Source organism: Protobothrops mucrosquamatus, unplaced genomic scaffold, assembly GCF_001527695.2.
Source record: "Protobothrops mucrosquamatus isolate PMUCROS unplaced genomic scaffold, P.Mucros_1.0 scaffold195, whole genome shotgun sequence".
Classification (NCBI taxonomy): Eukaryota; Metazoa; Chordata; class Lepidosauria; order Squamata; family Viperidae; genus Protobothrops; species Protobothrops mucrosquamatus.
Window position 1 is genome coordinate 51,603 of NW_015386551.1, and position 15,736 is coordinate 67,338.

General features: G+C 38.2%; 1 protein-coding gene across 1 annotated transcript in view; it reads right to left on the minus strand.

The window, feature by feature from the left end:
• ARMH3 (armadillo like helical domain containing 3) overlaps positions 1-15,736 on the minus strand; it is a gene marked incomplete at its 3' end in the record, with an annotated part of 88,854 nt that overhangs the window by 45,060 nt on the left and 28,058 nt on the right. The window contains 2 exon segments of the mRNA XM_015813789.1: positions 11,153-11,241; positions 12,596-12,656. Of these exon segments, the coding sequence (XP_015669275.1) occupies positions 11,153-11,241; positions 12,596-12,656 (150 nt within the window).

Genomic DNA, 15,736 nt, shown 5'->3' on the forward strand with positions numbered 1-15,736 from the left:
TTAAATTTATATCCCGCCCTTCTCCTTGCGGACTCAGGGCGGCTGACAATCGATTTAAAAAACATAAATAACAATTACAGAATTAAAATTAATTAAGAAGAAATATTTAAATATAGTCTAATTAAAATATGATTAAAACCCCTCTAAAAATTGCCCTAGGCCAGTCCCGCTTGTTGGAATAGCCATGTCTTAAGGGCGCAGCGGAAGGAAGGGAGATCAGGGATCACCCTGATCTCTGGGGGCAGCTCATTCCAGAGGGTGGGAGCTCCCACAGAGAAGGCCCTCCCCCTTGGGGTCGCCAGCATGCATATTTAGCTATTCAGAATGGTTTCAGTCTCTGATCATTAATAACTGGCAGAATGAAAGAAGACAAGAGGAAGAAGAAATATAGTCGCAGTAGTGACAGTAGTGCTGGTATTCTGTGAACTTTTAAAAACATCTAACATACTAAGTGATCGAAAGTGATCTGAAAAGGCAGTGAATGGGAGGGTAAGAAGGATCCAATGTTCAAATAAACATGTAGCTGTTGCTATAAATTAAGTAATCAGACAAAAAAGTCACCTTCAAAACATCAGAGTAAACATAACCAAGGAGAGAGGTACAAATGTGATAACAGACAAGATTGTGACTGGAAAATCACAAGCAAACAAATATCACATTTCATCCTCACATGTACAGAACAGAGAATCACCCTCTGAGCACTTGCACAAATGGATACAAGATATTAATGTGCCACACAGAGCACTATGCTCTTCTCATTAATATATTCAGTTTGATTTGAATGCTTAATACCATATTGATTCAGGTCAAAGTAGACTTTTGCTAATATTGTGCTTAAAGACACAATAGTCTGATGACTTCAAAGCAAAATAGTGATTCTAAATAGGCTCTCCATATAGCAAAGATGCAGTTAAACACGTTTCCAAGGTAACTAAGCTTCCATGGCAAACGTTGACATTCAAGGCAATCACTACTTGGGACTAAGACAGCTGCCCTGAGTCTCTGTGATAGCAGTTTACTGGGAACTTCTCCCAGTAGTAGGCATTAGGTATGTGTTTTATTCAATGGTTCAGCTTAAAAAATTCATTGTAAAATCATTCAGCCAAAGATTCTGAATGCTTCATATTCTATACTCAATAGAAACTTTTCTTCCTTCCATTCATATTTTTATCAATTTGCTTCCAGCAATTATCCAATAGACAGAAATCACAGGCTAATAACAATTTGTTCTAATCCAACATTGGAGAAATTCTATCAGATGAAACTTCTGGATCACAAGGTAATATCTAAGGAACACTCTTATCTGTGCTCAGTTTGATTCATTTTCCTCCAGCAACATTTTAGGCATTTCATCTTCTGAAGCAAATCTGATAACCAACTGACCCTCTGGAGATCCAAGCATGATACAATCCAAGGCCACTGTCACCATCTCATTCCAAATGGTGATTATGGCCTCAGTTGAGCTACGTACCAGAGCCTCAGGGAAAATCCCAAGCTCTCTCTGAAATCCTACTTGGTCTATCAGGGACCTGGACTAAACTGATCAGTTCAGAAAACACTAAGGAAAAGGATATACTTTTATTAAGAAACAGTCCCAACATAATTAAGATCTGAAGACACCAGTCTTGAAGAAGAGAGAAAAAAAAATCTTTGGAAATTAAGAAATATCTTTCAGATACAGTTTAATGTAATCCAGACTAATTGTCCGGTAGCTGTGGAAATACACTTCTATTCCTTATGTTTTGTTCCCAGTGCCTCTACCTCCTGAATTCATGGAAGAGAATTTGAGCATGAGAAGCCTACTCTTCGTACCTTTCCTCCTTTGAAAGGCATAATTGCAAAAGGAAACAGCAATGCAGAAGAAAGCAAGGACCTTGGATCCCTTTGCTACAATGTCCTTTCATAATAAGGATTATACAATAAGGGCAGCAAAAATATTTTTCTGTCAAAAGTATGTTTTAAGATGTTTAAGGTCATTCTAGATAGGGCTCAGGGGAAGATTTACAGGGCTGCTGTGTGGACTATTTTGGCATCTGTCGAATAAAGCGACTCAGATTTATTCTGAGTTGTAGTTTAGCTGTTCACATCATATGGAGGTACCTGTGGTGCAGTTTTCTCAGTTATCTGTGACTCCATTAGTCCTGATGAAATGGACTGAGTCCTTCAAGCTGTGAGTTCAACTACTTGTGGTACAGATACATGTCTTTTCTGGATGGTTAAGGCTTCCCAGGAGTGACATGTAATTGGAGCCATGAAATATTTAATGCCTCCTTGTGGGAGGGTGTGATGTCTATAGGAAGCAATCATCCCACCCTCCTGAGGCTATTGCTGTACCCAATGGAACTTGATACTTTTCATCCAACCTTACAATTATGGGAAATGTTATTGAAAAGCTGGCTGGTCTGCAGTTTTAGAAGATCCCAGAGGAAACAAATTGTATGGACTCCTTTCTGTCAGGATTCAGATTTGGTTATAATACTGAGATGACACTGGTGGTCCTTGACAATATCAAGATGATCTAGTACTTTTCCTCCTAGTCTCCCAGCAATGGCCTTCATAGATAATCATACTGCTATCAAGGCTAATAACCATTGAGTCTCAAGACTTCCATGAATTCACCCAACCTTTTTTTGAAGCCAACTAAACTGGAAGTTAGTATCATATCTCATGGTAAAGCAAGACAAAATTATAGAAGGTAATGGGCTCACACAGGAAGCAGTGGCATTTAGTTTAATTGAATCAATTACATCTCTCACCCAATTTTCTTTTGCTGTGATAACTCCAGAGGATAAAATATAAAGTAGCTAGTTTTTCAATTGTTATCTATAGATTTTTATTTTTAAGAAATTGAGATTGCTACAAACCTTGGACTAATTAATTACAGATAGGCATTTCCCCTGTTTAGCATAAAGGAACTTTTCCGTTTACAAGTATGAACTATCTCTCAGCACCAACCATTCAGGAAAGCAATGCTGAAGTCTTGTCTCTTTGAATAAAAACGACCTAGGACAGTGATGGTGAACCTTTTAGAGACCGAGTGCCCAAACTGCAACCCAAAACCCACTTATGTATCGTCCGGTGCCGGGTGGGCGTGACCCATTGGGTGGGCGTGGCCCATTGGGTGGGTGTGGCCCATTGGGTAGGCGTGGCTGTGGTGGTAACGGCAGACTGGGTGGGACTAAAAAGTTCAATCAATCAATTCCAACTTTGCAAGATTTTTTTTTTCCTGCAAGAAGTTGAAATTGACTGATTGATTGAACTTTTTTTTTTGCACATGGCGGCGGAGGCCTAAAGCAAAAAGGTTTTATAAAACCCAGCTGAAGGCCTAGGACTGGGGTGACAGTGCGCGTGCCCACAGAGAGGGCTCTGCCTCTGGCACCCGTGCCATAGGTTCGCCACCATGGACCTAGGAAAACAATATTTTTTTTGCCAACTGTTACTCTTTTTAATTTTGCAATGCTATCCTAAACTGAAATAAATCAATCTCACATTTCTTTGTAGCATGAAGTTATTATTTTGTTACATTACATAGTAAATGGCCAATACAAAAGAAACATAAATGTTATACATCTTCTCTATGCAAGACAGATTATATGCAGCAGAATGAAGAGGATGTATCCTTCTTCTTTCTTCTAACCATCAGATTAAAATTTTGCTATAGTCAAATGCAGGTCAAATAGAAAACTCTGCTGAAAATATTTAGTGTAGAAACGTGCTAAAAATTTTAATTGCAGTGAACCCTGGGGATAAAGCAAGCTAACATTAAGTATTAGGGTACTGCATAATGTGTCTCTTAATGCAACTTCCTCATAAAGTCCTGTGGAAAGATTTTCTGCTTGCTTCTTGAAAATCACACCTCAGAGTTCTTACCCATATAGATGCCCTACATCTTGAAGTATGAAAATACGAGTTGGCAAAAGCAGAAAGCTAGACTCTGGAAAGTTTTTACCTAATCTATGCCTCAAAACTTACATCATGTCAGCTGTTGCCTTAGGCCACGCTCACCTATTAGAAAAAAAAATGAAATCTTCCTAAATGTATTCTGCCCATGATTTATTAATAAACACTTCAGCTGAGAAGAGGCTGAGGGAAGAAACATCACAGTAATTGACTGTGCAGTTTTTAAAAAAAAAAAAATCAGGAAAAAATATCCAAGCACAAGGCTATTTGCCATCTTATTCAAAAAGGCATAAGACACTGACTAATAAAGCAGTTATAAAAAGACAGGTTCTGGCTGAATATTAAGAAAAACAGCAAGAGTAGATCACAATCCCCAAGGGAAGATTCCTGCACTGAACATAAGAACTTGAAGATCTAAATGGCTGTCTAAATCCCTATGATTCCACGAAAAAGGTAGAAATCATTGAAAGGCCCGTGAAATATAATGGGAGAAAGGTTAGACCTGATATGTGTCACTGAGATTAATTGCTTGAAATGGTAGCATTTGTTTTGAGGTCTTGCCAAGTCAAGAAAAGGAAGCTAAAGCATAAGAAGCAAGCCGCCATGGATGCCAGCTGGGTTATTCCAGCAGAAGGACCATCTGACCATTATTATCTTCAGGCATTTAAAGAGATATTCGGAAAGCATGAAGTTTAAATACTGCTAAAAAAGTACTACATTTTCTCTCTTATGACAATAATTACTAAAAAAATTGTGTGGTGTTGTTTTTAGCAATTCTAAGGCAAGAAACACAAGAAAACTGAAAATCCTTATATAGGTTTAAAACAGCTGTCAAGTAGGGAAAGCAAAAATAAAGATAGAACTCCCCAAAATCCAAAGAAAGAAATACAAAAATCTAAGACCTATTCCTGCAATTCTTAAACTTTGCCTAAATATGAAATGCTACTTCTAAAAGTTGGCCCACTTCTTTCTAAACAGGGCAAAATCTCACAGATAATGTGGTAATCACATTAAACTGGATGACTCAGATCATAGGGCATATATCTCCTAGAGATGTTCACTGAATTAACAAGCAGTAATCAAAGCTAATAGTTCTGAAAACTAAAAAAGGTTAATTATTAAATCAAATTAACTAATTATAATGAACAACTTTTTTAGCATCGTCTACCAGCAGGTTTCTCATGCTAAAGTTAGAAAGGCAAGGGTTGGATCCCTAACTCCTCGTGTCCTATGGCCACCCCTCCTTTTGGCTGTACCCTGGCCCCCCTCCTTAGTTCTTGCACAGGATGCACTGGGGATTCCTTCCTTTGGGCAGTTGTAGTTCTTTGTCGCAGGGCCAGCCGTTCTGATCCTGCATGGCCGGCGCTCGTTGCCTTCGTCGCAAGTTGTTACGCAATTCCAAACAAAGGCAATGCCAAAGAATGTTCAAACTATCGCACCATTGCACTCATTTCACATGCAAGTAAAGTTATGCTTAAAATCCTACAAGCTAGACTCNAGCAGTATGTGGATCGAGAACTTCCAGAAGTACAGGCAGGATTTCGAAGAGGCAGAGGAACTAGAGATCAAATTGCCAACATACGCTGGATCATGGAGAAAGCTAGGGAGTTCCAGAAAAACCATTACTTCTGCTTCATTGACTATGCTAAAGCCTTTGATTGTGTGGATCACAACTAATTGTGGCAAGTTCTTAAAGAGATGGGAATACCAGACCATCTTATTTGTCTCTTGAGAAACCTATATGCGGGTCAAGAAGCAACAGTGAGAACTGGACACGGAACCACTGATTGGTTCAAAATTGGGAAAGGAGTCCGGCAAGGCTGTATTCTGTCGCCCTGCCTATTTAACGTATATGCAGAGCACATCATGAGAAAGGCAGGGCTAGATGAATCAAAAATTGGAATTAAGATTGCCGGGAGAAATATAAACAACCTAAGATATGCAGATGATACCACTCTAACGGCAGAAAGTGAAGAGAAACTAAAGAGCCTCTTGATGCGGGTGAAGAAGGAGAGTGAAAAAGTTGGTTTGAAACTCAACATTAAGAAAACCAAGATCATGGCATCTGGCCCTCTTAATTCCTGGCAAATAGATGGGGAAGAAATGGAGGTAGTGACAGATTTTAACTTCCTGACCTCCTAGATCACCACAGATGGGGACCGCAGCCACGAAATTAAAAGACGCTTGCTCCTGGGGAGGAAAGCTATGGCAAATCTAGACAGCGTACTAAAAAGCAGAGATATCATCCCGCCAACAAAAGTACGTATAGTCAAGGCTATGGTTTTCCCAGTTGCAATGTATGGCTGTGAAAGTTGGACCATAAGAAAGGCTGAGCGCCAAAGAATTGAGGCCTTTGAACTATGGTGCTGGAGAAGACTCCTGCGAGTCCCCTGGACTGCAAAGCGATCAAACCGGTCAGTCCTAGAGGAGATCAACCCTGACTCCTCTTTAGAAGGCCAGATCATGAAGTTGAAACTCAAGTACTTTGGCCACCTAATGAGAAGGAAGGACTCACTGGAGAAGAGCCTAATGCTGGGAAAGATTGAGGGCAATAGAAGAAGGGGACGACAGAGAATGAGGTGGCTGGATGGAGTCACTGAAACAGTAGGCATGAGCTTAAATGGACTCCAGAAGATGGTAGAGGACAGGAAGGCCTGGAGGAACGTTGCCCATGGGGTCACGATGGGTCGGACAAACTTCGCAACTAACAACAACAACAACAGTTTACACTGGCAGGCTGATTGTTAATTGATCAAGAAAGCAAAGACATTTTGCCAAAAGTGAGTTGAGAACTAATTTTAAAACAACACATCCAAACATATCTTATAAGCAAAAGCTGAGACACACTTAGCATATACCTTAGATAGGAAAAAGGTACCTTTGTTATGGGTCACCATATAAGTGTAAGAAAATGACATACATAAATGTGAAACTTTACTGCTGCATGTAAAATGCAACTGAACCAGCAACTCCATAGATAATCTGGTATATTGGGCTTCCATGAAAGCAATAAAACTAATTGAAGCCCTGGCTTAACTGTAGCTTTTATTACATGAAACGTGCTAGATATCATGTTCTAGAGTGCTTCAAACTACAGATAGTCCTCAGCTTACAACTGGTTGCATAACAATCGCTCAAAATTATGATGGACTTCAAAAATAACTTACAACCTGTCCTTGAAATTATAACTACAACATACAGCCCTACGGTCATGTGATCACATTTGGGTGATTGACAACTGGCTTGCAAGACCAGTTGCAGCATGCTGCAGTCATGTGACTGAGATTTCAACATTTTTTAATTCCTTTTGATAGAAAATGCCAAAAATTACTCCTTGGTATACTGGATTTGCTTAATGACTGCAGTGATTTGCTTTATGACTGTCATATAAATGATCACAAAATTGAGGCCAGTCATGTGGCCTCTTGATTTATGAATGCAATAACTGACAACCAAAATTCAGAATTCTATTGTGGTAATAAATTGAGAACTACAGTAGCTGTACGCTGTCTAAACCCTTTTTTGCTTTTTCTTGTTTCTATAAATCTTACCCTCGCAGTGGAAATATTAGAACAGATTGGAAATTCTGCTGATACAGAAGCCAGCGGAAAATATCAGAGTCAATACTGAGGCTAGCCAAAACAGTTTCTATGATGACACATTGCTATTTATTCCAATTTGTTAAATGTTGCTTTCTGATTAGAATAAAATATCTAAAGCAATTCACAATCAAACAATGGACTAGTCCCACAACTATGTGAATAAACTTCTACCTGATAAATTTTTCAAGGATCTGGGGGTTTTCTAATGGAAGAGATTGTAAAGCACCTTGATTGTTTTATACCTAACCGTCAGTCTCCTGGCAGATATTCCTGATTCCTCTTATCTCCTGATCTTAGCTCAGAACTCTATTCTCATGTCTCAGTACAAAGCAAGGCCTGTATTGAGCCCCATTTGAGTCAAACCAAATTACTGGTCCTTGTATTTCAAGGCCTCCGCCAATCACAATCCCCCACAAATATCTGTCTGCCTTTATTTCTCCCTGGGATTCTCTCTTTAAGTTGCTCTAAACAGGGCCTTCTTCCTATTATTCCCTCTAGGGCAGACATGTCAAACTCGCGACGTCACGTGACGTCGCGCAACGTATCGAGCCGGTTTTGCCATTGCTGGCAATGGGGTGGGCGTGGCTTCCACATGACTTGTCCGGCCCGCGGGCCAGCAGTTTTGACACCCCTGCTCTAGGGTGATGGTTTCCAGATTCCAGTCTTTTATGAATTTTAGCCCCATAGTTCCTAAAGGAGCCTGTAAGAGGGATTTAAAAATCTTTATTACCGATAGATTAGTGTTTTAGGATGAGGACTAGTTGCTTTATTAGTCAGGTCAACTGTTAACATCCATCTAAAAATTCATTAGGGAGGGGCTAATCTGATATCCTTTGGGAGACTATTCCAAGTGTACTGAAAAGTTGCACTTCTAGCATTAGATCCCTTCACTTCCCAGCAGGCATTCTCTACAACTAACAGAGCTTCAAAAAGATGCCAAAGATCCTGGTGAAGATGATGAGCGATCTACTTCCATATATTAGTAGAGGGCAAACAAATTAGGGCCATTTCTAAAGGACAACTGAACACTCTTATTATACAGAATAAAAAATACCTATTTAAATATTGGGTTCTTAGCAGTTTAAAGCTAGTATTTGGAATTAAGCTAGAAAGAAAATATTGACAGTAGATTAAGCTAGGGCTAACAGTCTGAGACCATTTTTTGAATTAGGGTTTCAAAACTAAATTTCATTACGTCAGGAAACAAACAAGTAGAATGAGTTTACACAATATATTTAATCAAACAAGTAAACGATCCACCTGCTGATGCACACAATATCCTACGTTCAATTAGTTCTAACTTGAAGGGTAGTGATGGTTATACAATCTGCAGTTATTTGGTAGAGGGATGCAGGTCTCAATCACTTATTTAAACTTTTTATAACCAAAATTCCATTTACAAGAAATCACACTCATACACACACACACGCACACGTGCACACAAACAATTTGAATAAAAACATATACAATAAAATGCAAAATAAAAAACACTACATAAATCTTTAAATGCAATTAAAGCACAATTAAAAGCCATCTAAAAGCCTGGAAAAATAAAATGGTTTTCCACCTGTAATTAAAACAATGCTAAGATGGATGCTAGTCAAGCCTCTCTAGGAGGGAATTTGATAAATGGGGTATACAACAGAAAAAGCTCTGGCCCTCCTTTGTAGAGACTCACCTCACCTCATTTGGTGAGGAAACCTGATAGAGGGTCTCATTAGATGTTCTTAGGATTCAGGTAGGTACAGTACTATCTGCATGCAAAGCTTAGTGCAACCATCCAAACAACCAAAGTCAATCATCTCTGATCTAGATTCTTCTTGGCCAAACTAGACTCAATGACTCAGAATTAGGCCACTGCTCAATGAGCGTAACTAAGATGTCAGAATTTTATCCTTTCATCACTCCAAGACAAATGCTATGAAGTGTTTTGAACCTTGGTAATTAAGTAATGATGAATAAAGTTAGCACAATCCATACTTTCTGATGAAGGAAACGATAGGATACCAACTTTTTAGAGAGAAATGGAATAGTACTTAAATCCAGTATTCTACAGACTATTATGAATTTGAACAATGAGACACAAAAGGAAAATCCACATCCAATTTTCTAGATATAGACAATTTTTGTCCTATGGCTATTAAATCCTATTATTTCATTATTCTATACTACCCACATATTTATTGTATAAAGTAAACATTCACTTAGCTTTAACTCAGAACTAGATTCTGCAAAAACTACTTTAGGTAGCATTAAATATAGCAGATATAAGATATATTTATCTTATATCTTACACATCTTATACTTTTTATCTCTAATACTTAGAGATGTGAACTATGTGATGCAACATTCTCTCATCAGTTATATCATTATCCTAAGGCAATTAACAGAGGGCAGCAGGGACTAGGAGGCAACAATTATAGAGTTCTCAGAAAATCCAGTTCAAACATCAGTTCTATCAACTAGCTTGCCAATAATATGCACAGAATACATTTAGAAATTTGTTAAAGGAAATATTCACAAAAAGAAATATTAATTAACTTATGTGGGATCAGAAAATAGCAGCAGTTTCATCTATTTGTACAGAGTTCCCATAAGGGAGACTGCTAGCCAGCTATCCACAGTATTTTTAAGAACAAAGCTTTCCAACAGCACTACCAGGAAGAAATTAATTCAAAACCTAAATTACAAGTATAATGTACAGTTCCTTAAACATAAGGCAGCATGTCTGAGCTTTTTGAGAAAAACTTAGTTAAGTCATGGAAGACTTTTGTAAAGACACAACAGTTAGTTGTACTCAAAATCTTGTTCCATAGCAAGGAACAATGACGCAAATAAGAGACTAGATAAGACTACTGGTGCAATCTAGCTCATTTCCAAAATACATGCTAATCTCTGAGAATTAAGCTTTAACATCCCCCATCTCACTTGCAAAACATCCATTCTGAGCATAGTGTATGGCAGAATTGCTATGCAAAGACCTGCTTGCATGCCTCTGTAGTTTTCCATATCTTTGAATACGTTGCCAACAATAAGAAAACAGGAAATATATCATATTAACATGTCAGAATACAAAATTAGAAAAAGTCTGATAGCACGTTTTCCAACTAATCTATTTTAAGAAACAGCATAAACTTTCATGAACTTCAACTCACTTCATCCAATACCTGCACAGCTCATAAAACCTTATGCTTTTTCATAAAATTGATTAGTTAGAGAATGTGCTACCAGGCTCCTTCTGATTTGGTTAACATGGCTCTCCTCCTGTCAGAACACAGATTCAGTACACTGAAAACACAAAGAGAAAAAGAGCCTAACAGAATTGCCACCAAAATGGGGGCTCTATGTGGAGGTGAACATCTACAGCATCTCGATTCTAAAATATGAAACTTATCACAGTGGATCCCATACAAAGGTTTCTCTACATGGAAAACAGTCTCAGCATCAACAAAAAACAAAGCTAGAATTTAAAAATATTAATTTACTTTTCTCGACTCTCCAAATTGCGTTTTCAGGTGAAATCACCTACAGTCAAGTACTGGAATGTAGTATACATTAGCACTGCATTTAAGTTATTTAACGTTTATTTTAAAACTATAAGCACTGACCCTATGAAGAAATACGTCAGGCCTAAAAGACTAAAAATGTACCTGTCCAGAGTTCCCTCCAAGTGTAATGAAGTCTCACTCTGCACTTTTTCTGGTAGCAAAGCAGCTTGTGTACTATTTGAATACAGCATCTGCAGCAAGAAGAAAGGAACCCCAACATAATTAGCAGCAAAGAATTGGGAGTGGTGTATACTTTCAATAAGTAGCTCTATAAAGGATGTGTCATATAGAACTACGACTAGTGAGGTCAAGGCTGAAAATGTTGAAACACATTAATATGCCCAACTATTTGTAAAACAGTAACTCAAATTATCAGTATTCAGGATATCAGTATACCACTGGTACATATGAAAGAAAAGAAGGAGGTAGATGTGGAGTTATTAAATGTGGGGGTATTTAGTTGGAAATCTGAAATCTGAAGGTGGATTAAATACTTGGCTAATATTCCACATAAATAATCTAGGTTCCAAGAAAAAGGAAAATGAAACATGTTTAACAGCATTTTTTTTTAAATTTGGAATTCAAATCAGTCAAACCAAGAATAGTGCTTCCAACTAAACCGGATATAATATTAATTGGATTCACACCAAATTCAAAATATGATTTTTATTATTTTGGGCTCTTTGTATTGCATGAACCCAACCATTAATACTTGCAAATCATGATTTATGGCTTAACATGTCCCCTGAACTTAATCAATAATTGTTTATTCAATAAATCATAATTAACAAACTGAGGCTTAGCACATTAAGCAGATTATTTAGATTAACAAAAACTATGCCCACTAATAGAAGTTTAAAAGCTACAGCACTCTAATCCATCACAATATCATATACTCAGAGTTACTAGAAGCTCACCCTGGTTCACACATAATGCTAAACTGTGGCTTGTTTATTTAGGCTTAATATGATATAGGATCCACTCATTATGGCTTAAAATTATGTTATATGAAAATCATTGAATATCTGTAGGGAATAGGTAGAGTGGAAAAAAGTTCCAAAGGCAAAAAATAAAAAGAGTTTTAGCTAGCCGTAGTACAGGAAATACATGGAAGCTATTCTTTCTACCAAGGGTGGTATTAAAAAATACTGAATGTAAGGCTGTCAAAGCTTCTGCACCTGCCATCTTCACTTTTCCTTCTTTTCAATAATCTATACACAAATAGTAAGTCTGCATTCCATTTTCCAGAAAGGTGTCATGTTTAATTTTATACCATGGAGAGGATATATCAGCTTCTGTTCACTTAGGTATGCATTGAAACATAAAATTTGACTAGAGAGCCCCTTTTACATGCAACTGTATGTAACCCACCATGATGTTCCCTTTGGAGATAAGCAACTACCATATGATGTTAAATAATTTAGAAAAGTAAAATGGGGATTCAAATCATTTTTCTTAATTTTTTTATGGACTGAACAGAAATATCATTGTTTGGAATTTTGAAGAGCTCCTAAAATTGGCTAGTTTCATGTAGTTGTTACTCACACATAGAGATCCATGGGAAATTCTTTCATCATGTGTGTTATTATGAATTCCACCATCAGATCTGCAAAAAAGTCATACAAATATTTAAAGATATAGGATGTATAATCAGTTGCCATTCTAACTGAAAAGTCTATCATTCTTGGCTAGTGTTATCCACTGTTAACTCTAACCCTAACCCTAGACATAACATTATTATGTACAAAGATTCCAAGTTGGGAAGAGAAAAATCCTACACCTTGTGCAATAAGGAACTAAGGGACAGGAAATATAACTGTAAATTGGAAGAGAGGAGGGACTCTCTCCCTTTATCACATTCAGACATTCAGTATTTCAGGGAATGTGAAGTAGCTGTTACAGAAATGAGTACATTATAAAAAAGCTGCACCTTGCTCAAAAATCATAAGCAAGGGCACAGAGGAAGGGGGAAATAAAAAAAAAACCTGTTCTTTGACATCAGACTATCATTGCCTCACAATTTCTAAGACACTGCTTCAACTGGATTATCTTCCTAATGCAGGGGTAGGCAACCTTGGCTCTTTTATGACTCGTGGACTTCAACTCCCAGAATTCCTGAGCCAGCTATGCTGGGAGTTGAAGTCCACGAGTCATAAAAGAGCCAAGGTTGCCTACCCCTGTCCTAGTGCAAGAAGAGTGCCACAAAAACCAGAAAAAAATCAAAGAGAAAGCTAAAAGTGCACAAAAGTAAAGAAAAAAGAAAAATAGAAAAGAAAAAAGTTGCAAAGAAGCTTTCAATCTTTACAGAAGTTATAAATTTACCTCTTATTTAATTTTTAGATTTTTTTATCCCATCTTTATTCATTTATAAGTAACTCAAAGGAACAAAAAACAAACATAATGCTCCTTCCTCTTCTACTTTCCAACAACAACCCTATGAAGTTGATTGAGGTAAGAGAGAATGACTGACCCAAAGTCACCTAGCCAGCTTTCATGCCTAGGACAATACTCAAACTCAGAATCTCCTAGCTTCTAGATCAGGGCTTTTCAACCAGTGGTACGGGTACCACCTGTGGTACATTGGCACCTGGCAGGTGGTACATGACCATCCTAGAAAAGTGGTAGCGGGGGAGGGGAATGAGCTGAATCAGTGGCAGCACCGCACAAGTCTGAGCAAGAGAGATGGCTGGAGTTGCAGGGCGGTCAGGGCTCAGCGGAAGCGCCAGAATCAGTGCTGCTTTCCAGCTGATCGGTGCTTCTTTGGGGCTGTCAGGGCTCAGCGGAAGCGCCAGGATCAGCACCAGGCTCCAGCTGGAGCTCGGCGCTGATCCTGATGCTTCTGCTGAGCCCAGAAGAAGCGCCGATCAGCTGGAATGTTGCAGCATCTTCAGGGTCTTGTGATTTACATTCAGATACTTGACAACTGATTCATATTTATGACGGTCACAGTGTCCCAGGGTCACGTGAAGTGACCAAAACCTGCTGCAACCACCCAGCAGATGGGAGGGGGAATAAAAACCAAACACTCCCCCACCCCACCCCTGTTGCCAATCCTCAACAGAAATGCTCACAACAATGAAAACCTCGGACAGGAGGAAGAGAGCCGCCGGGCGGGCAGGCAGGTGTCTTGCTTGGCTGTGGCTTGGGGGGCACTTTTTTCAGTGCCATTGTAACTTCGAACAGTCACTAAGTGAACTGTTGTAAGTTGAGGACTACCTGTACTTTATCACTTTTTTCCTTTTTTTTGGGGGGGGGTCATCAAGTTTTTGACACCTTGCTAAGCGACTGGTGGTACTCGGATGTTGCCATATCCTAAAAGTGGTACAATGGGTGAAAAGGTTGAAAAGCCCTGTTCTAGATCAGCACTTTAATCACTATACCAAACTGACTCTCGATGGTTACGTAAGTCTCTTTTTTCTATAATCTATCCTGTTTAATCGTCAAAACCACAAACCACACATTCATTTTTTTCTGTTTTATGCCAAAAGTCCAAAAGAGATTTCCAGCCAGCAATAAATGTAGATATTGTCTTTCCTCTAAATCAATATGTGTATTTGAATCATTTTTTTTAAATAAAATTTATTAAAATGCTGATGTAAAACTTGATCCCTTGTCTTCTTTCTGACAAAACGCATCAACACACCCCTTGGAATATTTCTTTTTTTCACAAATCTTCTTTTTGTTTATATAATTTATTGATTTTTGCCTCTGTGTCCTCCTCATCCCAATCCAAAAAAAAATTGCTAAAGATTTAATAATCTTTTCTCTAACATATTCACCAGAATCCTCTGGGATCTCTATAAATCTCAAACAAAAATCCTTTTCTCTCAATTCCAATAGAACTAGATTATCTAGTTCTCTTTCCAACTCTTTGTCTAGAACATCTGTTTAAAATTTCCACTTTGTCATTAATTTATTGTACATCTTCCAACATTTGTTTGACTTCTTTCATCTCCTCTTTTATCTTTATAAGTCATATAAAGCCAATTGCTCAAACAAATTTCTGAAACAAATCTGGCATAATTCCCCTCTCTGCAAGTTGCTCTGGCGATCCTGTCTCTTCCTTCATTTTTGCCATTTTTCTGTTGGTTGCTATTATAATCCAAAACTGAAAATGTCTCAAGAAAAGAAAAGAGTAAAGGCAAGATTCCTTCTTTTTTCTACTTTATCTTCTTGCACACTTAATACTTTTGCCTCAAGTGGTATTCCATAGTTACAGACAGCATCACAATCAGCATCTCCGTAATTACAACATCACTGTCAAACTTATATTACTTTTAACTTTTGTTTCGTAAAATCCAATTGTTTGCACTCTCTAATAGTAAACAAAAAGCATCCCAAAAGGTCCAGTTCACACTTTCATCAAAAAATAATATTTCAAAATAAATATACTTTATCTATTTTAAGATCATAAGAAAGGCTGAGCGCAAAAGAATTGAGGCCTTTGAATTATGGTGCTGGAGAAGACTCGTGCAAGTCCCCTGTATTGCAAGGCGATCAAACCGGTCAGTCCTAGAGGAGATCAACCCTGACTGCTCTTTAGAAGGCCAGATCCTGAAGTTGAAACTCAAGTACTTTGGCCACCTAATGAGAAGGAAGGATTCACTGGAGAAGAGCCTAATGCTGGGAAAGATTGAGGGCAATAGAAGAAGGGGACGACAGAGAATGAGGTGGCTGGATGGAGTC